Source organism: Lepidochelys kempii, chromosome 22 (genome assembly GCF_965140265.1).
Source record: "Lepidochelys kempii isolate rLepKem1 chromosome 22, rLepKem1.hap2, whole genome shotgun sequence".
Classification (NCBI taxonomy): domain Eukaryota; kingdom Metazoa; phylum Chordata; order Testudines; family Cheloniidae; genus Lepidochelys; species Lepidochelys kempii.
In genome coordinates this window covers 1,270,687-1,295,389 of record NC_133277.1, presented here as the reverse complement: position 1 = coordinate 1,295,389, position 24,703 = coordinate 1,270,687, and the positions used below count along the sequence as shown (strand labels likewise).

Genomic DNA, 24,703 nt, shown 5'->3' with positions numbered 1-24,703 from the left:
CAGTGCAGAGGCAAGGACTTATTTGTGGACTTAGTCTTCATTACTTCTTGTTAGGCCATTTCTTTCTCTCATAGCTTTTGCATATTCATAATATGAAACTATGCAGTTCAAACTGTGGGCATACAATCTACTGCTATTGGAGCACAAACTTCAGTGTGAGACTGAGCTGGTTAGCAAATTTGAACTGAAATTATGTAAAGCTATTATACTCACAATTTGAAAATTAAGAATTTGAGAACATTTCATGTTAGTATATTGCAAAATGTCAACATCTGTCATATACTAAAGGCTTTATGATTTCTAAACAAATGCCCATGCGAAACCAATCAATTTTCAATACATTGTTGATTGGTAGCTTTGACCAACGAGTACACATTAATGTGCTGAAATTAACTTCTACAGTAAAAAATGTAGTTATGTTGCAGTGTTTCTGGAACTCTGGGGAAAAAAACCCAAAAGACTCATTTTGTTACTATCATTCAACCTTGCCTACAGGTTTATGGCACCACTTGACAGCTCCATATCATATCTCATCTAAATGTACTGTGACAGGGTCGGGCCAGATGGCTACAGGAGAGTGATAGAAGACAGATATATTAGCCCCAGGTTAAGCAGGTCCCTTTCCCCTGGGTAAGGTAACTGGGGCAGTTCCAAAACAATCAGGAACTTGCTGAAACCAATTAAGGCAGACAGGCTAATTAGGACACCTGGAGCCAATTAAGAAGCTGCTAGAATCTGACCTGGTGTCGGGGTGGGATTTGGTGTGCACAGTGCGGTAGAAGAAGGAGAGTGTTATTATAAAAAAAAAAAGGAGAGGGTTTTTTGGTTTTTTTCCCCTACCACAATGGAGGAGATAGTGCAGGCACTGATACAAGCCACAGTTGCCCAGCAGTAGGCTACCCGTGTCCAGGCAGCCGCCCAACAGGAGTCAGTGCAGCTGCAGCAAGAGACTAATTGCCTGCTGATGGACCAGGCTGCTCAAGATCGCACTATGTTGCAGGAACTGGTAAACCAGGTAAAGGCCCTTATAGAGCTGAACCATGGCCATGATGCGACGCAGATCATATGGGCCAGCAATTGGCTGCAGAAAATGACGAGGGAGGAAGATGTAGAGGCATACCTCCTGGCCTTTGAGAGGACAGCCCTGCGGGAGGCTTGGACCCAAGAACAGTGGTCTGGAATCCTCGCTCCATTCCTGTATGGGGAGGCCCAGAAGGCCTACTATGATTTGCTTGAAGAGGCTGCGGCAGACTATCCCTAGCTGAAAGCAGAGATCCTGGCCAGATCTGGGGTAACGACCGCAGTGTGGGCCCAACAATATAATGAATGGAGGTACCAGGAGAACAAAACCCTGCAGTCCCAGTTATATGACCTCATCCATTTTGCACGAAAGTGGTTACAAACTGAGTCCCAGAGTCCGGAGGAGATACTAGACATTCTGGTCATCGACCGGTACATGAGAGGACTACCACCAGACCTTTGCACCTGAGTAAGCCAGAACGAACCCTCCACCTACGATGAGATTGTCGCACTGGTAGAGAGGCAAAGTATGGCAAGGGAGCTGACCCGACCAGTTAAGGAAGAGGCACCCTGGGTTAAATTAGTAGCACCAAGCCCCAGAGCTCAGGCGACTGGGCCGCCAGGAGGGCCCAGGTAGAAAAAGAGAGGGGCTGAAGGCCCACCGGAGGCCATAAAGAGTCAGAGCACTGAGGGGGAAGAAGATAGTGTCATTAGACTCCCCAAACCAAGAGACCGGGGAATGCCTAGGGCTCCATACAGATGTTATGCCTGCGGGGAGTGGGGACACATAGCTGCACAGTGTCCCAGTGCCGAGGAGCCTATGCAGTGTAACCTGGGGAACTGGGCAGACCTATGATTCCTAATCCACCTGGTGGGGGTCACACTAACCCTGCATATGTACAGCAGACCAGTAAAACTAAATGGGGCAGAGACCACAGCACTGGTTGATTCGGGGAGTGCGATCATGCTTATTTCAGGGAAGCTTGTGAAATGTAGTCAGCTGCAACAAGTTCCAACAAGGGGATCGGGTGATGGTGTTGGTACCTACGGCAGAAAGCAAGCTTTTGGCCCAATGGCAGGGGCCCTATGAGGTGGTTGAACCCATGGGGGAAGTAACCTACAAGGTGTGGCAACCTGGATGCTGGAAACAAGAACAGATTTATCACATTAACCTCTTAAAGCCTTGTCACCAGCGAGAGGCATGTGTAGTGGCCCAAGAGACCCCAATCCAGGATAATAATAAAATAACCTGCAGGAGCAGATGAGGATATCCACTGATCTGACAGCGAAACAGAAGAAGGAGGTAACTGAGATGATCAACCAATACCAGGACATGTTTTCAACCAAACCAGGCCGGACCACTGAAGCATATCACCACATTATCACAGACCCTGGGGCGAAGGTAACATTAAGGACCTACCAGGTCCTAGCGGCAAAAAGGGAAGAGATCAAGACAGAGGTGAAAAGGATGTTGGAGCTGGGAGTCAGTCATTGAAGAGTCCAACAGTCAGTGGTTGAGCCTGATTGTGTTGGTGCCCAAACCCGATGGCACCACTAGGTTTTGTAATGACTTTTGCCAGCTGAACGAGCTATCCAAATTTGATGCCTATCACATAGCCCATATTGATGAGTTAGTTGACTACCTGGGCAATGTCCAATTTTTGACCACCCTTGATTTAACAAAGGGATACTGACAGATTCCCCTTACCAAAGAAGTGAAAGAAAAGACAGCATTCTCTACACCAGAGGGTCTGTTTCAATATACTGTTCTTCCTTTTGGACTGCATGGGGCACCTGCCACCTTCCAGCGTCTTACGGACAAGCTCCTGCGGCCCCATACCAGTTATGCAGCTGCATACCTGGATGATGTGATTATTGACACCCCCGACTGGGAGACCCACTTGGAAAAGGTGGAAGCGGTACTGGACATGCTAAGATGGGCAGGCCGCACAGCCAACCCAGCCAAGTGTGCTGTAGGGCTAGCCAAGGCTAAATACCTTGGCTACATTGTAGGAAGGAGCATGGTCAAGCCCCAACTAAACAAACTGGAGGCTATCGAAAATTGGCCCTGGCTGACTCGGAAAATACAAATCCGGGCATTTCTGGGTGTGGTGGGGTACTACCGGCAATTTATTCCCCATTTCACCACCAGAGCGAGTCCCCTGATGGACCTGATAAAAGCCTGGGGTCCAGACATGGTGAAGTGGACAGATGCCGCAGAGAAAGCATTCACAGATCTCACGACAGCCCTCTGCAGTAACCCCATGCTTATAGCCCCGGACTTCAACAAAAAATTCATTTTACTGACAGATGCATCTGAAGTCAGATTGGGAGCTGTCCTGTCGCAAATGGTCGGAGACAAAGAACACCCGATCCTCCACCTCAGCAGAAAACTCCTCCTGAGAGAGCAGAACTATGCAGTGGTTGAGAGAGAGTGCCTTGCTGTGAAATGGGCCATGGAAACACTAGTTATTACCTGCTGGGACGATGGTTTACCCTTGTGACTGACCATGCACCTCTCCAGTGGATGCAACGAAATAAAGAGAAGAACGCAAGGGTGACCAGATGGTTCCTGTCCCTACAACCTTTCCAATTCATCATACAACACCCGGCTGGAAGCCACCATGACAATGCAGATGGCTTGTCATGGGTACACTGCCTGACATACCAAGTTGCCCAACCCCATGGTGTTGAGCCGGGGGGAGGGTATGTGACAGGGTTGGGCCAGATGGCCACAGGAGAGTGATAGAAGACAGATATCTTAGCCCCAGGTTAAGCAGGTAAGGTAACGGGGGCAGTTCCAGAACAATCAGGAACAATCAGGAACTTACTGAAACCAATTAAGGCAGACAGGCTAATTAGGACACCTGGAGCCAATTAAGAAGCTGCTAGAATCAATTAAGACAGGCAGGCTAATCAGGGCACCTGGTTTAAAAAGGACCTCACTTCAGTCAGCGAGGGGCGCACAAGGAGCTGAGAGTGAGAAGGCGTGCTGCTGGAGGACTGAGGAATACAAACGCTCTCTGGCATCAGGTGGAAGGTCCTGTGGTGAGGATACAGAAGATGTTGGAAGGAGGCCATGGGGAAGTAGCCAAGGGAGTTGTAGCTGTCACACAGGTGTTGCACAAAACACTGTAGACAGCTGTGATCCACAGGGCCCTGGGCTGGAACCCGCAGTAGAGGCCAGGCCCAGGTTCCCCCCATCCTCCCAACTCCCTATTGGATACAGGAAGTGTTGACCTGGACTGTGGGTCCCACTAGGTGGACCAGCAGAGACTGCAGGGATTGTTCTCCTTCTTTTTCCCCATGCTGGCCAGTGATGAGCTTAGCTTAGTGAACGGCAGTTTGAGCCACTAGCAAAAGTGGCCAAACTGAGGGCCGCCCTGAATCTCTGGGGCGAGCAAATCTGCCAATAAGCGCAGGACCCACCAAGGCAGAGGCAGAACTTTGTCACAGTACATAAAATAAACTTTCAAATGATATGATATGTGTGCACTGTGACGGGGCAAGGCCAGATGGCTTGAGTGAATTAGTGACAAACAGGTATGTTAGCCCCTGGCTAAACAAATCCCTGGTACCATGCTAAGCAAATGGCAGTTGCTTCAGGTTATTCAAGACACCTGGCGCCAATTAAGATCCTTCTAGAAAGGAGTGGAGCTAGCTAGGTTGATTGGGACACCTGAAGCCAATCAAGGGCTGGCTGGAACTAGTTAAAAGTTAGTCAGTGAGGTGCGCATGTCAGGAGCTGTAGGAGGAAGCCACACTGTTGGAGGAACTAAGCAGTACAAATCCATATCAGGTGCAAGGAAGGAGGCCCTGAGGTATTGGTGAAGGAGATATTGAGTGGGGGCTGCTGTGAGGAAGTGGCCCAAGGAATTGTACATGTCCTATTTCCAAAAAGTCAGCTACCATAGCTGCTACTATTAGGGTCCCTGGGCTGGAGCCTAGAGTAGAGGGCGGGCCCAGGCTCCCCCCTCCCTTCCCCAATTAATCACTGAGGCTGGGAGACAACAGAGACTGTGCGAGGGAAGGTTGCTTCTCCTCAGCTCCCTTGCTGGCTTATGATGAAAATGGCTCAGTAATCTGTGACCCTTGCCTCTAGAGAGAGAAGGGCTATGTGGAGAGTCACAGTAAGCTTCTGAGGTTAGTGAAATCCGCCAGGAAATGCAGGACCCACGGAGACAAGGACAGAGCTCTGCCACAGCACATATGGGTGGGTACATTAAACTCCAAATGCATAGCCTTTTTTGGAGAACTGCCACATACCTACAAGAACTTCAGATCCACAGTACAGACATCTACTATTTGAGTTAAAGAGTTAAAGTGGTGGCAACAGATGATTATCCTCAGTGTGGATCAGCCACTACAGTGGAACATGGCACACACTATGCTACATAACCAAGAAAACCTACCATTTTCTGCATTATGTTGTGCTCTCTTGTCCATACACTGTCACTGACCCACAGGATTAGATCTAGCTCTATTGATCCAGGGATGAGGAATCAGGGATCCCTATTTTCTGGGCTATGTTATGCAGGAGGATCATGTATATGATCACAATGGCCCCTCTTGGCTCCCAAATCTAAGGGGGTGCTATTTATTATTTGTATTATCACACTGCCTATGAGCCATCATCATGGACCAGGACCCCACTCAGATTAATATATTATGATGCCAGAAGGAAGTATTGTGATTATCTACTTTGATCTCATGTGTAACACAGGCCTGTACTAATAATTCCTGTTTGAACTAGTGCAGATCTTTTAGAAAAACATCTGAACATTTCCAGGGATGGAGATTCCACCACAAACCTTGGTAAATTGTTCCAATAGTTAATTACACTCGTTAAAACTTTGCACCTTATTTGTAATCTGAATTTGTCTAGCTTCAATGTCCAGACATTGGATCATGTTCTACCTTTTTCTGTTAGATTGAAGAGCCCTCTATGAAATTTCTGTTCTCCATGTAGGTACTTCTAGACTGTGATCAAGGCAACCCCTAACCTCCTCTTTCATAAGCCAAATAAATGGAGCTCCTTGAGTCTTTCACTATAAGGCATGTTTTCTAATCCTTCAATCATTCTTGTGGCTATTTTCTGAACTCTCACCAATTTTTCAACATTCTTCAAGTGTGGACATCAGAACTGGACACAGGATTCCAGTAGTGGTTGCAACAGTGCCAAATACAGAGGTAAAATAACTTCTCGACTCCTACTCAGGATTCTCCTGTTTATACATTCAAGTATCGCATTAGTCTTTTTTGCCACAACATCACACTGGGAGCTCATGTTCTGCTAAATATCCACTCTGACCCCCAAGTATTTTTCAGAGTCACTGCTTCCCAGGATAGAGTCCCCCATCATGTAAGTATGGTCTACATTCTTTGTTGCTAAATGTATGACTTTACATTTGGCTGAATTGAAATACATATTGTCTGCTTGTCTCAGTTTACCAATCAGTCCAGATTGCTCTGCATCAGAGACCCAGCCTCTTCATTATTTGCCATTCCCCTCAATCTTTGTGTCAGCGGCTGATATTTTTTCCTTCCAGATCATTGATAAAAATGTTAACTAGCATAAGGTCAGGAACTGATTCCTGTGGGACCCCACTTAGAAATACAAGTGCTCAGTGATGATTCTCTGATTACAATTGCATTTTGAGACCTATCATTTAGCAATGTTTTTTAATCCATTTAATGTGTGCCAAGTTGATTCTGTATCATTCTAGTTTCTCAATCAAAATGTCATGCCATATCAGTTTTCAATCCACCACAATATTATTATGAGGGTCAGAGCCATAGTTTTTCTGTAGCACTCAGCAAAAAAAGTTATATAAATCTGAAAATGTTCAAAGTGCTCATTTTTTGGAGAGGGTCTATATGTTGGGAACCCCTTGACCAAATAACCCTAAATTTATAGCACAATGTATATCCCAGTCCCTCTTGTAGCATAACACATTTTATGACAAACCTCCTAGGGAAGTGGATTTTTCAGCACTTGGAAAGTCAGTTCTTAAACAGAAAGTTCTTCTCAACCTGAACTATGGAAATGGCAGCCTTCCATAATACTGCCTGCACCCAAGGCAGAAAATTCCAAAGGGAGCCCCTTGACATCCCGCACAGATGGCTGTGGGCACCATCTCAGTGGTATGGAGATGCCATCCATTATTTATAATTTTTAATTATTTTTGTGTGGGGGACACCTGCTCATTTGAGACGTGAACATTTTGGAGAATTCAGTGGCCGCATCACTCATGTGTAAGCCTACTTTTTAGTCATAGGTATTTTTAGTAAAAGTCATGGACAGGTCACGGGCAGTAAACAACAATTCACGGCCCGAGACCTGTCCATGACTTTTACTATAAAACTTGAGCTGTGGGACCACGAGTGCTCTGGGGAGGTGGGTGGCAGCACACAGTCCAGGACCCCTGCTGGTGCTGGGAGGGGGGACCAGGCGGCAGCTCATGGTGTGGGACCCCCTGCTGGTCCTGGAGAGGGAGAGGGTTGGCAGGGCTGGCGGGCTCCCTACCCAGATCCAACCGGCATGTCTCTGCAGCTCATAGGGGGAGGGGCGGCCATGGGGGCTTCACGTACTGCTCCCACCACAATGCCGGCTCTGCAGTTCCCACTGGCTGGGAACCGCAGCCAATAAGAGCTGCGGGGCTGGCACATGCAGGAATGGGCAGCATGCGGAGCCCCCTGGCCACTCCACCTAGGAGCTGCATGGACATGTCAATGGGAGCCAGGGAGCGCCCCCCCAGGTAAGCGCCGCCAGGCACCCCAACCCCCTGCCCCAGCCCTGAGCCCCCTCCCACACTCCCAAACTGCTCAGAAGTCACGGAGGTCATGGAAAGTCATACTCACGTGTTCTCCAGAAAAGCTACCTGATGGATGGGAGGCTGTGAAAGATCTGGTGAGACTGACTTTGTTTATGTCTCTAACAACATGGGATGGGGTGGTAAAAATCACTGGGATATGAAACTATTCAAATACAAAGCGTAAGACCCAGGATCAAACTTCCTGAAGACTACCCTGCTGCTTTGTTTGATATAGAAAAGCACCCAGGGAATGAATAAGAGCCCGAAGGAGCCCGCCCCTTTTCTCTCTGCATCCGATCACAGTGCAGACTCCATTACTCCGAGACAGCGAGCCCTCTCCCCTTTTGACCCTAGCTAAGAGCAGAGTAGCTAATTTTGTTCACCTGCCACAGCCCCAGTAAATTCTGCGTAAGTATTTCTTGCCATTGCAAATGAATTCCAGTTAGTTTCTTCCCTTGGCATGCTCTGACCTGGGGAAAATCAAGCTTCTACTGCTACACAGGTGAGACCCTGCATTTCAGTTTCAACATTTCACTCTGCATCAGTGGAAACCAGATAGCACCTGAACAGCCTTAGAGCCCTTTGAACTTGCACTCACCTTCTTTTCACATTAATGCATTTATTTCTCATTTTACCAAGCTTAATAAAACCCTTGGAAGTGCATTTTCACTACTGCATCCTCCCTGGTCCATACCTTGTCCTCAGCTCTTTGAGCCTGAATGAGGAAGAAAAAATAAAACCCAAATCTAGGTTCTTTTTAATGTATAAAGGGAATTGCTGGCTCAGATCATACAGTGAAACTGATCAGTTGTGTGAAATACAAGTATGCTGGGAATATTGTGGCAGTGACAGAGCCCTGGACAAGCACCTCCTGATGCTATTCCTCTTCTGCCTGGGTAATTTATTCAGCCTAGGCCCTGCAATACATCACAATCTTTGCCTGAGGGAATCATTTATACCTGACACAGGGCTGCCATAATGATGTTTAATTCATACAGGAGAAGTGTTTTGATGAAGAACCTAAAAAGAAAAGAAAAGGCTTTAAGTTGATGTTGAGATTTCAGCCAGTAACTTCATTAAAACTCCTGTACTGTTACTTCCTGTAACTTCATTAAAACTCTTCTCTTTCTGCTTCCCAAGAATATATATAGTGCCACCTATCCACCTTGTTACCTCCGTTAACGCCAATCTCCTCATGGGTTTTGATGGACAGGCCTGGGTTCTTCTGGATCCTGCCATCTGCTCAACAGAATGTAACTTCTTTTTCTTCCCATATGAATGTATTTGGCAGCGTCTCCACCTGCCTCGCTCCTTTCTGGCAGAGTCACCAGGGCAGCGTGGGAGGAAAAGTCTAATCACAGGGAAACCCCCGCTTACTTGCAGACAGTTGCAGGCTACCAAGAGATAACAAAAACACATTACAATATATTTACCAGTAATTCTATAAAACAGAAGGTGAATATAACATAACAGGGTAAAACACTATTCTCAGGGTCACCGGTGTCAATGCTGATAATACTTGTGAATTTCCCTGGCATGTGACCTGATATAGCAAATGTACAATTAGTGTCCCATTGGGATGCGTATTTCACAGGGGTCCTTGATAACTGTGACCATGAGATCTTCGGTGCAGCAGCAGCTACCAATGTGGCTGACTGGGTTCAATACAGCCCAAAGGATTCACACGTGGTAGGGTGGTACGTCCCTCTGCAGATTTAATAGGCAGCAGGTAATACAATCCCCAAACCTTTCCCCCCAGGCTTGAGGACACAGTTCAGGGAGTAGGGGTCTCCCAGACAATTTCTCTGATAAGCTAACTGAAGGATGGTGCACTCACAACTCCATGATGGAGCCGCAGGTTCAGACATGGCTCTGGACTCCTCAGCACTGCAGAGGGGCTGATGATCACTGCTGGCAGGCGTCCTCTCCATGCAGGAGTCAGTCTGCTTCTGGTGCCAGGATTTCCCCTCCCCCCCAAGGGGTGCAGGGCTCACGGTGCAGGTTACAATAACTCTACTAAACTCCAAACTGTAGTCTCCGGCCCTAGTGCTCGACACACTCCCAGCAGGTGGCAGCCCTGGATAAGCACCCGGAGCAGAGGTGGCCATGTGGTGACTGATCTCACCTAGGGACCTTGGGTGCTAACTTAGCCAGGCTGGGGGGAAGTTTTCCCAACAAAACTCTACAAACTGGGTGTTGCCTTGGAGCGGGAAAGGCTCACGCTCAGGGATTTTGCTTTCAGGTCCCCAGAGGCTAGTTCTCAGGGGGAACCTTGCACGCAGGCCTGGGACTCACCAGTCCTCCCCATCCCTGACAGGCAGTCCTGCCCTTACCCCGGCTAGCTGCAGACTGCTCCAAAATGACTTCTCCCCTTTGGGGCTCCCTGGGAAGGGCATCTCGCTCCCTATTGGTCAGGCTAGGTCTTCTAACTTGGCTTTCCTTTGTCAATCATTTGCTCTAAGCAGGCTCCTGCAATCCTTCCCCAAACCAGCAGGGCCCCTGTTCTACATAGTGGCTCTCCTCTCTCCCTCTGGGTTGCTGAGCAGACTCTGAGTCTCTCCTTGGCCCCCTTCCTTCCTTACAAGGGACAATGTGCCTCTTGCTGAACTACCATCACACTGAGCCCCAGGAATCTCCCTGGGGGTTATGTATTTATGCACACACACCTTTCTGTTTAAAACCATGTTTCTCCGCTGTTCCGGAAATAATCTCACATGTTTAACGTTCGTTAATGGATTGAGGGTTTTCATCTCAAGCAGCAAATGATTGTTCAGAAAAAAGGAAGTTACTGCTACTCCTGCCTAAGGCTAACTGGGTTCTGTGTCTGATGTGGGCAACGCAGGCAGCATCTGGGCCTGCAGGGAATATATTTGAATGATACTTTGCATTGGCACTTAGCATCAGTTGAGCCAAATTGGAATATTTTTTCAGTAGGAAAATTTTATCAAGGTTGCCTGCCAGATTCATTGTATTTGCAGTCTGGCAAGACCAGAGCCTCCTGTAAGGAGCTTCCAGAGGAATCCATATGCAGTACTTAATACCCTAGAACTCTGCTACATATTCTTAAATCGCCGTGTACTGGCACCTTACCTGTTACTATTTACATATATACAGACATAGCACATTCTTTTACCACCATCTCCACATTCTAGTTAGACCTTGGACAGCTCAGTTCAGCAGCCAGTAGAGCTGTATCACTGCTGACCACTCAGGGTAGACAAAGGCAAGCTGGAGTTTGCATTGATTGAGCTAATCAAGATTTAAAACTGGAGCAAATCTGGATTAACAGTGATATGGCTGCACCAGACACTGGCCCCCCAGTTGCTGAATTGAGATTATCCCCAAGAGCAGACAAGGACTCTGACTCAGCTCAATCACTTTGATGTGAACTTAATGAAAACAACAGGTACAAGCAAGAGTGATGAAGGAGTTACTATTTACCACATCACCTCCAGTAAAGAAACACTAAAATCTCTCTTTTTCCATTTGCCAATCCTACATCTTCATTGAGAAATGAAGTATTTTATGCCAGTTTACAGAAGAAAGGCTTTAATAAAATCCATCTTAAACCATTTTGCTTTTATCTCTGTGAATGGCAGAAAGCTCGGCAGCCCAGCAGAGTCACCGTGAAATCAAGCAGCCATTGTGTGTTTTGTCACCATGGCAACACAGTTTTACCTGTACTGTTATTTAAGCTTTTCTTTCTCCTTTCCTGCCCTGTAGGTTAACCTGGATCTGACCTCCCTCCTTGACAGTGAAGATAAAAAGTCAAAGAACAAACGGGGAGTCCTACCGAAGCACGCTACCAATATAATGCGATCCTGGCTCTTCCAGCATCTTATGGTGAGAGAAGTCAACAAGCATGTAAGAGAGTTTAAGCAGGGACAGGTTTTAAGGGTACTCGTCTTACACTGCCTCTTCACGAGAGAATAGTTAATATGTGCTAATGCTTTGATAAAATGTCGTACAAAAATCTTCAGGAGATACGGATAAAAACCTTATTTTCTTTAACGAAGAGGAAGAATGATGTTATGTATGAATTTAAACCTTAAGAATGTAAATGAAGGAATTTTTAAGAAATCGAATTAATGTCACACCACTTATTCCATTTGTTTATTTTTTGTATTTCTCTCAGCCTGGAGCATGGCAATAGACTAAGTGGCTTCATTTCAGGGTCTAACCAGTCGTAGCTTCGTGCATGTGCACAGACCTTTCAGTATTCGGGATGGAAATGCCACACAGGCACATTTATTTCTTTAAAAACACACCTTGAAACTTTTCTGTTGGGCTTAGGTTTTGCAAAGCTTGTTTCCACAAAACCTAAATTTTGGGTCAATTTGACCCGTCATGTGCTCCTTGAAAAGGTCTTGCATGACAAAGATGAATATTTATTATCAAGGAAAATGAAGTGCAAAAGACAGCACCAATGCACCATTATGGCTACACAGAAAAAAGTCACAAAATCAGAAAATGCATGGGCGAAGGTGTGTGCAGCAATGTTAATGCAGGGCTTGTCTACATGGTATGGCAGTGCACACTTAGAAGGCTGTGATTTCTCAAGTGAACCAAAGGATTACCCACTAAGTGGCCTGTGTTGACCCTGCTGGTGAAGTTCCATGGTGCACATTAACACGATAAAGTACTATGCTAATGTGCAATAGGGAACTTTTAGTTCATGCATGGACCAGTTAGTGCACAACATCTTGATGCGCTTGTGCATTGCTGCACTGTGTAGACGAGCCCCCAGTACTGTTGTACATCCTGTGGATTTTAGGTGTACATTTTATAACTTAAGGAAAACTATATTAAGATATACAATTAACAAAACAAATAGAGAAAACCACAAAACTGTGCTTAACACAGGGCCCGATTATCCCTCCGGGGGAAGATATAGAAAAAGGAGCTTAGAGGGAAGAAAATTCTGTGTAGCTACCCTTTTAGCAAACTGGGTGGATAGTGTTCACTAAATCTTGTGGATCCCTAGGTGCCCACCTGATCCATGGCTGATTAACTGGAGGACAGGGTCATTAGTGTGGAGATCTTGTAGCTCCACAAAGGTTGTGGCTCTCCAGTGAAGCCACACTCCCTCCTGCTTTTATACCCTGGAAAGAAGTATTCTCCACCATGGAGGGGACCCACAGAAAGACTCCCAGTGATGATAATAGGCTTTTGATCAGTTCCTACATGCCTGCCACGTTTCCAGATCCAGCATATCTTTGTGCTAAAAGGAGTGGTTGAGCGTTCTGAAAACAAGAAAGACCATTTTCTTACATGTTAGGAAACAGATAGGCAGCCAGTGAAGGACTCCGAGGAGCGGTAATGGGTTGTGCAGCCTGTCCCTACCCCTCAGAACTCATAGTAAAAAGCTAAGTTGCTCTGAAACTCAAAATCATAGAATCATAGAATCATAGAATATCAGGGTTGGAAGGGACCTCAGGAGGTCATCTAGTCCAACCCCCTGCTCAAAAGCAGGACCCATCCCCAATTAAATCATCCCAGCCAGAGCTCTGTCAAGCCTGACCTTAAAAACTTCTAAGGAAGGAGATTCCACCACCTCCCTAGGCAACGCATTCCAGTGTTTCACCACCCTCCTAGTGAAAAAGTTTTTCCTAATATCCAACCTAAACCTCCCACACTGCAACTTGAGACCATTACTCCTTGTCCTGTCCTCTTCCACCACTGAGAATAGTCTAGATCCATCCTCTCTGGAACCACCTCTCAGGTAGTTGAGAGCAGCTATCAAATCCCCCCTCATTCTTCTCTTCCGCAGACTAAACAATCCCAGTTCCCTCAGCCTCTCCTCATAAGTCATGTGTTCCAGACCCCTAATAATTTTTGTTGCCCTTCGCTGGACTATCTCCAATTTATCCACATCCTTCTTGTAGTGTGGGGCACAAAACTGGACACAGGACTCCAGAGGAGGCCTCACCAATGTCGAATAGAGGGGGACGATCACGTCCCTCGATCTGCTCGCTATGCCCCTACTTATACATCCCAAAATGCCATTGGCCTTCTTGGCAACAAGGGCACAACGCTGACTCATATCCAGCTTCTCGTCCACTGTCACCCCTAGGTCCTTTTCCGCAGAACTGCTGCCTAGCCATTCGGTCCCTAGGCTGTAGCTGTGCATTGGGTTCATCCGTCCTAAGTGCAGGACCCTGCACTTATCCTTATTGAACTTCATCAGATTTCTTTTGGCCCAATCCTCCAATTTGTCTAGCTCCCTCTGTATCCTATCCCTGCCCTCCAGCGTATCTACCACTCCTCCCAGTTTAGTATCATCCGCAAATTTGCTGAGAGTGCAATCCACACCATCCTCCAGATCATTTATGAAGATATTGAACAAAACCGGCCCCAGGACCGACCCCTGGGGCACTCCACTTGACACCAGCTGCCAACTAGACATGGAGCCATTGATCACTACCCATTGAGCCTGACAATCTAGCCAACTTTCTACCCACCTTGTAGTGCATTCATCCAGCCCATACTTCTTTAACTTGCTGACAAGAATACTGTGGGAGACCGTGTCAAAAGCTTTGCTAAAGTCAAGAAACAGTACATCCACTGCTTTCCCTTCATCCACAGAGCCAGTAATCTCATCATAGAAGGCGATTAGCTTAGTCAGGCATGACCTTCCCTTGGTGAATCTATGCTGACTGTTCCTGATCACTTTCCTCTCATGTAAGTGCTTCAGGATTGATTCTTTGAGGACCTGCTCCATGATTTTTCCGGGGACTGAGGTGAGGCTGACTGGTCTGTAGTTCCCAGGATCCTCCTTCTTCCCTTTTTTAAAGATTTGCACTACATTAGCCTTTTTCCAGTCATCCGGGACTTCCCCAGTTCGCCACGAGTTTTCAAAGATAATGGCCAATGGCTCTGCAATCACAGCCGCCAATTCCTTTAGCACTCTCGGATGCAACTCGTCCGGCCCCATGGACTTGTGCACGTCCAGCTTTTCTAAATAGTCCCGAACCACCTCTTTCTCCACAGAGGGCTGGCCATCTATTCCCCCTGTTGTGATGCCCAGCGCAGCAGTCTGGGAGCTGACCTTGTTTGTGAAGACAGAGGCAAAAAAAGCATTGAGTACATTAGCTTTTTCCACATCCTCTGTCACTAGGTTGCCTCCCTCATTCATTAAGGGGCCCACACTTTCCTTGGCTTTCTTCTTGTTGCCAACATACCTGAAGAAACCCTTCATGTTACTCTTAACATCTCTCGCTAGCTGCAGCTCCAGGTGCGATTTGGCCCTCCTGATTTCATTCCTACATGCCCGAGCAATATTTTTATACTCTTCCCTGGTCATATGTCCAACCTTCTACTTCTTGTAAGCTTCTTTTTTATGTTTAAGATCCGCTAGGATTTCACCATTAAGCCAAGCTGGTCACCTGCCATATTTACTATTCTTTCGACACATCGGGATGGTTTGTCCCTGTAACCTCAACAGGGATTCCTTGAAATACAGCCAGCTCTCCTGGACTCCTTTCCCCTTCATGTTAGTCCCCCATGGGATCATACCCATCCGTTCCCTAAGGGAGTCGAAGTCTGCTTTCCTGAAGTGCAGGGTCCGTATCCTGCTGCTTACCTTTCTTCCCTGTGTCAGGATCCTGAACTCCACCAACTCATGGTCACTGCCTCCCAGATTCCCATCCACTTTTGCTTCCTGGATTGTCTGTGCAACTTGCTGGATTGTCTGTGCAATTCTTTTACCATCTGCCCCCTGCCTTATTAGTGATGAGACCACAGGGTAGCATCTCTTAGGGTAATTTACACACTTCCTAAGATGTCTACATTTTCTCCCTTTTTGTTATGAGTGCTCTGTGCACCTGCTAGCTAGAGCAAGTAGGGAATCTGGCTGCATCAGATGTAGAGATATCAGAAAACCAAGCACCTATGTACAGTGGTGATGGGAACATTGGAAACCCAATGCTGGGATGAAAGTACTGGTAGTTATGGAAACCCAAATAAGGATCCGTCCCACACATACACCATCTCTCTATATGCATTATCTTCTATCTGCTCATCACCCTGGTAACTTTTCAGAGCTCTTAGCGGCAGATTTTCAAAGGGATTTAGGCACATAAAGATGCAGATAGGTGCCTATTGGGATTTTCAAACACTGATGCCTATGAAAATCCCACTAGGAGTCCTGTCTGCATCTTTGGGTGCCTAAATACCTCTGGAAATCTGACCCTTGCTTCATAATTTTACCAGAATGTATGGCCACTTCACATTCTTGCCCTGCCAGAGAACAGCTAATTTTTCTTGTACACCATTTTCACTCGATTAAGAATGTTTTATTTCTGTTGCTTCTGCCATGCAGGCATTACAAAGGCCTGCACATCATGGATCATAAAATACCATATACAAAGCTACATTAGAGGCAATAGAAAAGAGTTGAACCTTTAACAAAGTCATACATTTCTTTGTTAATTAAACTGACCAATAGAGATAGAGAGATGCTGAAATGTTGGGCAGAATTCTGAACTTGCATACCTTCAGTAAATGCTGGTGGGTAGGCAGCACAAGGGCCTGCATAATTGCTTTATATGACAGGGATGTCCCAGGACTTTGTGTCCCCAGGAGAAAACCCCATAGCAGTTCTCCAGATCAAAATCCAGAACCACCAGAAGATTATACAGTGTGATCTGAGTATTTTGCAGCTCTTTGGGGGCTCCCCTGGCTCTCCCTCCACAACTCCAGAATTTCCTGGGCAGAGCAGGAGGTATGATTCAACTCCAGGTTTTGCTGTCTGTGATGTCTAGGAAGATCTGGGGGTGGTGGGGGGAGATGGAACCGGCCATTGGAAAAGCACCCTTCCTGCGTGGTACTACATCAACTTCAAAAATACCAGTTCCTTAATTCCAGTCAAGTATAATGACCTTGCATATATGGTCAATAAAGAGAACACCGATGTCCCACCTCACACCGACTGTGACTGCCCTGTAGAGCTCCAGCCAGAGGAAAAGATCCCCTTTGGGCATATTTACCCTTTAGCAGAACCCAAGCTCAAGAGCCTTTGAGATTGCAGGAGCCAGCAAACAGAGCTATAAACAGGGGAGTTTGAGTGGGAGTTTGTAAGGGGAGTTTGGGGGGAAGACTAAGAGAGCCAGGCAAAGGAACAGACAGTGAAGGGAGTATGTGCTGGTCTGGCAGTGTTTTGGTGCTTGTTGAGGGTTTGTTTTGCTGTGGGGTGTGGTATTTTGGTTTTGTTTGTGTTTCCCAGACTAACAGGACTTAAGTGAGAAGGCTATGACAGATATGAGGCAGCAGTGGTAGTGACCCAAGCAGTGGAAGACACAATGAAGATGACTGGATGTACAAGCTGTGGCATGTACATGATCCTGGAGGGGGTACCTGAAAAGAGTTTCATCTGCATGAAGTGCGGCCTGATAGAGCTGATGGAAGAAAAGATCCGAGGATTGGAAATGTAGGTGGAAACTCTGGTTGAATTTAGAAAGGGATTCGAGCAGGTGATGGGGCAAAGACATGAAGAGGGTGAAGGGAAAAACTCAGACTTGCAGATGGAAGCAGGACCAAAGAACTCTGAAGGGAGACTGCTGGGTGAGGAAAGTGGGCAGCTGAAACATATGACTAAGAGAACCAGGCAGAGGAAAAGACGGGCTAGTAAAGGAGAAACAGAGCTCAGGAACAGGATTGCGGAGTTGGAAAATGAAAGAAGGGGCACAGCAGGTGGTCACTGAAGGTGAGGGGGCAAGGAAGAAGAGAAGAGCAGCTAGTCCCATAGGAAGAGGGCAAGAGTCAATGGAGATAACACCAAATATGAGCCCCAGGAGGATACGGGATGGGTTGAAGAGGATTGCAAGGGACAATAGGAATCAAGAGGACTTGCAGCCAGAAGGAACAGGGGATAGACTGGAGAATCGCACCATCACCAGGAAAAGGCAGGTCTACGTGAGTGGGGACTCCTTACTGAGAAGAACAGACAGGCCTGTAACAAGAGCTGATCCAGAGAACAGAAGGGTGTGCTGTCTGCCGGGTGCTAAGATACGGGATGTGGACCTGAGGCTGAAGAGGATCCGAATGGGAGCAGGAAAGAATCCACTGATTGTCCTTCATGTGGGAACAAATGATACGTCTAGATTCTCACTGGAACATATCAAGGAAGACTTTGCCAGGATAGGGAAGACGCTTAAGGAAATCAAGGCTCAGGTGATCTTCAGTGGGATTCTGCCTGTTCCTAGAGAAGGGCAACAAAGGTGTGACAAGATTATGATGCTCAACAGATGGCTCAGGCAGTGGTGCCATAAGGATGGCTTTGGGATGTATTGCCACTGGGAAGCATTCATGGACAGAGGACTGTTCTCTCAGGATGGACTTCACCTGAGTAAAGGGGGGCAATAGACTTCTAGGATGGAGGATGGCACAACTGATCAAGAGACCTTTAAACTAGGAATCTGGGGGAGATGGTTGGGAGATGTCTGTGGTGTTTAGATGCTGCTGGTAATTATTAGAACTGGCAGCACTGACTGTTGGGAGTCTGAAAGGACAGGAAACAGGAAGGAGGGGGGGAAGATGAGGAGGTGGAGTGAGAGCTACCAAGGGTGCAGCAGCAGCTTGGTAAAGAGGTTTCCACTTTAAAAATAAAGTCCTATTGAAGTTTGTTAGTAGAATCATAGAATCATAGAATATCAGGGTTGGAAGGGACCCCAGAAGGTCATCTAGTCCAACCCCCTGCTTGAAGCAGAACCAATTCCCAGTTAAATCATCCCAGCCAGGGCTTTGTCAAGCCTGACCTTAAAAACCTCTAAGGAAGGAGATTCTACCACCTCCCTAGGTAACGCATTCCAGTGTTTCACCACCCTCTTAGTGAAAAAGTTTTTCCCAATATCCAATCTAAACCTCCCCCACTGCAACTTGAGACCATTACTCCTCGTTCTGTCATCTGCTACCACTGAGAACAGTCTAGAGCCATCCTCTTTGGAACCCCCTTTCAGGTAGTTGAAAGCAGCTATCAAATCCCCCCTCATTCTTCTCTTCTGCAGGCTAAACAATCCCAGCTCCCTCAGCCTCTCCTCATAAGTCATGTGTTCTAGACCCCTAATCATTTTTGTTGCCCTTCGCTGGACTCTCTCCAATTTATCCACATCCTTCTTGTAGTGTGGAGCCCAAAACTGGACACAGGACTCCAGATGAGGCCTCACCAATGTTGAATAGAGGGGAACGATCACGTCCCTCGATCTGCTCGCTATGCCCCTACTTATACATCCCAAAATGCCATTGGCCTTCTTGGCAACAGGGGCACACTGCTGACTCATATCCAGCTTCTCGTCCACTGTCACCCCTAGGTCCTTTTCCACAGAACTGCTGCCTAGCCATTCGGTCCCTATTCTGTAGCGGTGCATTGGGTTCTTCCATCCTAAGTGCAGGACCCTGCACTTATCCTTAGCCTAGAGGAGGATCTAGGCTGTTCTCAGTGGTGGCAGATGACAGAACGAGGAGTAATGGTCTCAAGTTGCAGTGGGGGAGGTCTAGGTTGGATATTAGTAAATTCTTCTTCACTAAGAGGATGGTGAAGCACTGGAATGCTTCGGGAGGTGGTGGAATCTCTGTCTGTAGAGGTTTTTAAGGCCTGGCTTGACAAAGCCCTGGCTGGGATGATTTAGATGGGGTTGGTTCTGCTTTGAGCAGAGGGTTGGGCTATATGACCTCCTGAGGTCTCTTCCATCCCTGATGTTCTATGGTTCTATGTATGTCTACACTTGGAGCTAGAGCTGTGACTAATGTGCTAAAAACAGTAGCGTAGTCAGGGCAGTGGCATTGGCTAGCCATGCTGAGTATTTACTCACGGGGTTCAAGCAGGTTTGTACTCAGGGTGGGTAGGTTTGCTGCCACTGCCCATGCTTCCACAGCTACGCTACTGTTTTTAGCTCGCTAGCTTGATGAGTTCAAGCATGAGTGGGTCTGCATGAACTGGGACTGAGCCCCCCAGCTCTAATATCTGTTCACTGGATGTTTTCTTGAAGCTGGGATTTTTGGGTTGTCCATTCCCTGCAATTGGCTTCTGGTGCAAAATAATTAAAAAGCACTAGGCAGATTTTCTGGTGCACCATGTTACACACCAATTAATACAGATTTAGGCAATTAGCACTGTTAGAAAGAGACCCTAGGGCATTCTATGCAGCTTGTCCTAATTATCCCTGAAGCTGTGGGTTTCTAAATTATGTATTTTCTAATCTAATAGCTTTTGGCTCTCAAATATTTACTTTTTTTGCTCAGTTTAGAAGTTAATCTGGTTCTTCCACCAGCCATCATCAGGATACCATGGTCATCATAACTCATTTCAGTAGCCTCAGCCCACTGGACTGATGGTCCAAAGTGCCAATTTAGGAAAATGTTTCAAAAGAAATGTGGATGCAGATATAAAAATCTCCTAGAGACAGAGTGCTATCTGAAAATTATGTACTGTATTTCATAGCAAATGCTAGTGTTAATGCAATTTAGGGAAAAGGAAACTAAGTACTCCAAAGTAGGAAGTCATTATTTAAATATGACAGTTTCAAAGATTGAAATGCTCCTAGAGATTGAGGCAATGCCAGATATTAAGGATGGCTCTGTATTCTAAACCATAGAAGACTTGAATTAATTTAAAAAATAGAACAAAAATGTTTCAATTTACCAATTTAAAACATTCATGACATTAAACTACTGTACTGATTTTCTTCAAACTTGGATTGCTTTTTAAATCTCATTGAGACTTAAAAATGAAGTCAAATCTCAATGTATGGTAATATAATTTACTATATTTAATGGTTTATAACAAAATCCATTTTGTATTATATTATAAATTGTGTTTACTGACAAATTGTGTATAATGAGCTAAAGACAGAATATATTTTAAAGAATTAAATGTGTAGAGCTAAAATTGAGCTTTCAATTTTAACTCTATTGAATACAGAAGAACTCTTAACTTAATTTCTCAGCCTCCACAGCATTTATAGTTAATTTGTATGCAGTTTCTTTGGTGTTTTCATTTAAAAGAAAGAAAAAGAAAAGGAAGAATTATTATTTGGCTTGGTGCCTCATAAATCCATATGCTTTTGACTAAAATTTTCAGTGCCTAGGAAAATATACTTCATTTGTCCATTTGTTTTAAAGGAGCAGAGCTTAGAATTTTAAGCCAATTTGTTACCTGGTTAAACATGAGTTACATAAGACATGGGCCTGAAAGGGACCTCCTGAGTCATCTGCCCCACTATCATAGACTTATTCAGCTCCATTTTAAAACCTCTTACTTTTCTCGCCCCAATGGCTCCTATTGGGACATTGTTCCAGAACCGCACTCCTTTGATAGTTAGAAACCTGCTTCTAATTTCTAGGCTACCTTCTTGGCACTAACTCAAAGCACACATATGAAGGAGGAATTTATGTTAATACTGTCCCTATTAATCATCAGTCATCATGAAAACAAAAGAACGGCCATACTGGTTCAGACCAGTGGTCCATCTAACCCAGTATCCTGTCTTCCAACGAAAAGAACAGGAGTACTTGTGGCACCTTAGAGACTAACAAATTTATTTGAGCATAAGTTTTCGTGGGCTACAGCCAAAATCATCAGATGCATGCAGTGGAAAATACAGTAGGGAGATTTTATATACATAGAGAACATGAAACAATGGGTGTTATCATACCAACTATAACAAGAGTGATCAGTTAAGGTGAGCTATTACCAGCAGGAGAGGAAGAAAAAAACAACCTTTTGTAGTGATAATCAAGGTGGGCCATTTCCAGCAGTTGACAAGAACGTGTGAGGAACAATAGGGGGGAAAATAAACATGGGGAAATAGCTTTACTTTGTGTAATGACCCATCCACTCCCAGTCCCTATTCAAGCCTAAATTAATGGTGTCTAGTTTGCAAATTAATTCCAATTCAGCAGTCTCTTGTTGGAGTCTGTTACAAAGTTTTTTTGTTATAGTATTGCGACTTTTAGGTCTGTAATCGAGTGACCAGAGAGATTGAAGTGTTCTCCGACTGGTTTTTGAATGTTATAATTCTTGACATCTGATTTGTGTCCATTCATTCTTTTACGTAGAGACTGTCCGGTTTGACCAATGTACATGGCAGAGGGGCATTGCCGGCACATGATGGCATATATCACATTGGTAGATGTGCAGGTGAACGAACCTCTGATAGTGTGGCTGATGTGATTAGGCCCTATGATGGTGTCCACATATCTATTCAGATAAGAGCAGACTCCTAAACACGTAAAAGAAAAGTATACAGAAGAGAATGACATTACATAACTCCCTATGCTACACTTCTCCCCTACAGTATTTTTGTAATAAGTTTAGACTTCTGTGAGCTCTGCATTACCATTCTGTCAACAGTGTCTGTCAGTCAGAGCTTTTGGTTCTTGCTCTTCTTCCAGGCTCTCATTAGCATTTTGAGATTCACATTCTATAGGACCATATTCAGTTATATCATCTTCAGGCCAATCAAAAGACAATCATTTTCCTTCCCAGTAATTACATGGTCATCGTGTTCAATTTCAGGTTCTTTTCCCTTCACAAACTTTTATCTTCCAATGGCAGTCAATATTCTCCTTCATTACCTCTCTGTTTCTTCTACCCTAGCCATATCAAGTATGTCAATATATCATACAAATAACAGATGGCATCATTTAATCCATGGAACAGCTGAGCCATTATTCTCTGAATCACTGCAGATACACTGGCTATGACATACAGGGACAGATTTTCAAATGTTCAGCACACATAGTTGGGGCCAGATTTCCAAGATGGTTTAGCTCTCATTTAGGCACCATTTATCAATATTATTTACCACTCCACCAATCTTTCTGTCATCTGCAAACTTTTTCAGCAATCATTTTATAATTTCGTCCAGACTATTGATATAAATATTGAATAGCTCTGGTCTCGGAACCAATCCCTGCAGGACCCCACAAGCAGAGCTCGGCAAAATTTTCTGTACAAAACTCTTTTGCTGAACAATGCAGATTTGGTAACAGTGAAACCTTTTGAATATGTGTCTGTTTCACCAAATTGTTTTGGTTAAAATAAAAGGAAATTTTAAAAAATCTAAAAAATTCAAAACGTTTTGTCTGATGTTTTCAAAATGAAATGTTTCAATTTTTGGTTCAAAGCAATTGTTTTTTCAAAATGTTCTTTAATTTTATTTAAAAATCAATAAAAACATTCAAAAACACTCAAAACTGAACCATAATGTATAGTTTCAGTTTTAATGAAATGTTTCATTTGGCCCAAAACTGTTTTTTCCCCATTTTTTTTTTTTTAGAATTGCCAGAGAACTGAAAAGTCTATTATTCTTATAAACTTGGCTACTAGAAAACATTACTTTGATGATGATTCCTGATTAATGATTACATTGACAGAACTATCTGTTAGCCAGTTTTAATCCATTGAATACATGCTATATGGAGTTGACATAGTGTTAATTCTTTAACCAAGTGTCACGTTACACTAAGTCAAAAGGCTTCCTGATGTCTATGTTACCCCATCCCAGTTATTGTTATCAGCCAAATGTGTAAGCTCATCAGAGATTCACAGATTCATAGGCTTTAAAGCCAGGAAAGACCACTGCAACCAACTAGTCCAATCTCCTGAGTTATACAGGCCAGAGAATTTCACCCCCTGATTCCTATGTCAATCCCATAACTACTGCTAGGGATAGAGCATATTTTTTAGAAAAACATTCAATCTTGATTTAAAGACCTCAAGTGGCAGAGATTCTACCACATCCCTTGCTCAGCTAGTCCAGCAGTTCATTACCCTCATGTGGTAATGCACCTTATTGTGAGTCAGAATTGTTTACCTCGCCTTTCCAGCCATAATGCCTTTGTCTGATATAGTAGAGTCCTCAACAATTAGAAATCTTGTCCCTGTGGAGGTGTCTCTGTACCATATAGACTGATAAGCTAAATCTTACGCTGTAAAACAGGGAAGGTCTCAGGTGGATGGCTCCAAATCCTGTATCAAAACCTGCAGCAAATCAGGATAACTCAGTCTCTTTTCAGGGGGTAAGTTTTGAAGCACCATGAGAAATGGGCCTCTTGGGTTGGCAGCTAGGAGCTCCCTACCCTGCAGCCCCCCGCTCCTTTGTTCATCTCCATATGGGATATAATGTTAAACTGAGGTAAATTAACCACCCAGGAAGTTTCTCCCACAAAGATAGAGCTTTTATATTACTCAAACCAGGAGCAGCTGAGCTTCTGTGGGATGCAGATGGGGGGGGAGAGGGAGGAGTGTCCAGTCTCACCCCCCCACACCTGAGCTTCTGTGGGGTGCAGATGGGGGTGGGGGGAAGTGTCCAGTCTCACCCACATTCTCTGGCTTGCCTGAGTCCTCCTCCAAACAGCTAATTCCTACGGGTATTCGCAACCCCGACGTTTCTTTTGTAAGTGATCTTCCAGCTCCTTCAGTCCGTCTGTAGCTCATCTCTGGATTTGTCTACAAAGCCCCATAATGTAGATTACAGGGGTGTGAGCTGCAGCACACACTAAAAAGTTACATTGCTACTACCCCCTGTATATCCTGCTAGTGAGAACTAACAGGTACCTAGTACAATGTAACCTTTCAAACAGGACTATGTTAAAGCAAACTAGGTATCCTTTAGTTCCCGCTAGCAGGGTCTGCTTGGGGCAGTTACAGCACAATGCTTTGGTGAATTCTGCAATTCACCACTACCACCCCCTTGTTCCACACTGCAGGGCCATGCAGATAAGCCCTCTGTTAGCAAGTTTCAAGTTGGCCAAAGCTTTCTGCATGTTTTCTGTTTCCTGGAAATCTTTCCTATGCATGTTAGTCAAGTTTCTGCTCTTCTCTTTAATCTGCTTTGCTAGTCTGGGTTGGGTAGTTTGTAGCTGGGTTT

General features: G+C 45.2%; 1 protein-coding gene across 15 annotated transcripts in view; it reads left to right on the top strand.

The window, feature by feature from the left end:
* The window catches only part of PKNOX2 (PBX/knotted 1 homeobox 2), a 691,764-nt gene that overhangs the window by 616,933 nt on the left and 50,128 nt on the right, over positions 1-24,703 (top strand). For all 15 annotated transcript variants that reach the window (XM_073320703.1, XM_073320715.1, XM_073320717.1 and 12 more), the window contains one exon: positions 11,559-11,678. In XM_073320703.1, the coding sequence (XP_073176804.1) occupies positions 11,559-11,678 (120 nt within the window). The remainder of the gene's footprint in view (positions 1-11,558; positions 11,679-24,703) is intronic.